The sequence below is a fragment of the Rhagoletis pomonella genome, unplaced genomic scaffold (genome assembly GCF_013731165.1).
Source record: "Rhagoletis pomonella isolate Grant_MI unplaced genomic scaffold, Rhpom_1.0 Rhpom_scaffold_01838, whole genome shotgun sequence".
Taxonomy (NCBI): Eukaryota; Metazoa; Arthropoda; class Insecta; order Diptera; family Tephritidae; genus Rhagoletis; species Rhagoletis pomonella.
The window spans coordinates 29,472-30,850 of record NW_023460392.1 but is presented as its reverse complement, the minus strand read 5'-3'; the positions used below and the strand labels follow the sequence as shown (position 1 = coordinate 30,850).

The 1,379-nt window shown below is 37.5% G+C and overlaps 1 protein-coding gene across 2 annotated transcripts in view; it reads left to right on the top strand.

Annotated features, from left to right (window-relative positions):
• Positions 1–564: 564 nt before the first annotated feature.
• LOC118752784 (non-specific lipid-transfer protein) overlaps positions 565–1,379 on the top strand; it is a 5,337-nt gene continuing 4,522 nt past the window's right edge. Inside the window, exons 1-2 of one of the 2 annotated variants that reach the window (XM_036487653.1) lie at positions 565–904; positions 1,198–1,366. In XM_036487653.1, coding sequence (XP_036343546.1) covers positions 860–904; positions 1,198–1,366 — 214 coding nt within the window. In that variant the 5' untranslated portion in view covers positions 565–859. Of the gene's footprint in view, positions 905–1,122; positions 1,147–1,197; positions 1,367–1,379 lie in introns of those variants that run through there. The other variant, XM_036487657.1, reaches the window with a different exon arrangement.

The following is a 1,379-nucleotide window of genomic DNA, read 5'->3' as shown; positions in this document are numbered from 1 at the left end:
CCAGAAGTCATGGCCAGATGAAGCAGTATAACTCAGGTGCACCATTCGAGCGCATTGCCATGGATGTAGCCGGTCCATTTCCTATGAGCGCACAGGGAATACAAAGTGTTTATTGTGTGAAATAGCGCCGAGAGGTTAGTTCAATTTACAAACTTTAACAACAAATAACTTAAAAACTAGAAGCCTGCTGCGGCTAAAAGTATATATATTTGCAATCAGGAGAACTCCCTCTATCGTTCCATAGCTACCTTAATGCGGAACTCCTGGGATGCCAAACTAAATTGCAGCCAAAAGCTCCTCGGGATTCCAGTAAAATTAGTTTTTAATGGCGCGCGATATGTTCGCCTTATATGGATATACATTTATACGTATGTAATTATATAAAAATTATGCAAAGAAATTTATACTATATTTAAAGATAACTACGAAAAATAAATCGGGAACGGAAAGTTCATCAAAAATCTACCAAAATGAGATAAAATTTACCTCTTTACCAACACAAATTTGTTCTACCAATTTTGGTAAAAATGCTAAAGTGCCAACATTGATTATGGCATCATGCATTCTGCCATCATCTTGTCGTTCGGTTCGCGTTGCCGCAGTATTCGCAACTGAAATTTTGACTACCACTGGATTGCACTGGACCTAAAATCATTTTCCAATTGGATTGCTTTTTTATCAGTTTTCATGTCTCTGATCATAGTTCATGCATTTGTATTCCATCGCAATCGGTTAATTATTGGAAGGTTTTTTTGTAACTACCCGTATGTTGTTTGTTGAATAAAGTGTAAGAAAACGGCTGAGGAGCGATTTTTATGTAAATTATTTGCGGATAAAAAATAAAGAAGTCTAATCAGAAATGGCGAAAACTAAAGTTTATGTGGTTGGTGTAGGAATGACCAAGGTGGGTTGGTTCAATGGCAACTAATGGTTGCAACAGAAATGCGGTCGTTGTTATGATGAACTTTGTACTGCACTGCAAAGTGCTGCGTCATAAAGTACCACAAGTAAAGATATGTACATACATATTAATATTTGTACGTACATATTTGTATATACATATGTATATATAAGAGATTTATTAAGTAGGAGACTTGTTTACAAGGCTGGTAGATCCACCTATGTCATACTGGACTCATGTTGTCTGTATGTATGTATATATGTATACTGTATACACTTATATTCTTTCTCCGATAGTTCGAAAAGCCCGGCCGCCGTGCCGATATCTGCTACCCAGATATGGCGAAAGAAGCCATTTCTAAAGCTCTAGAAGATGCACGACTTAATTATTCTGAAGTGCAGCAAGCTGCCGTTGGCTATGTTTATGGGGACTCAACTTGCGGACAAAGAGCTATATATGGCGTTGGTATGACTGGCAT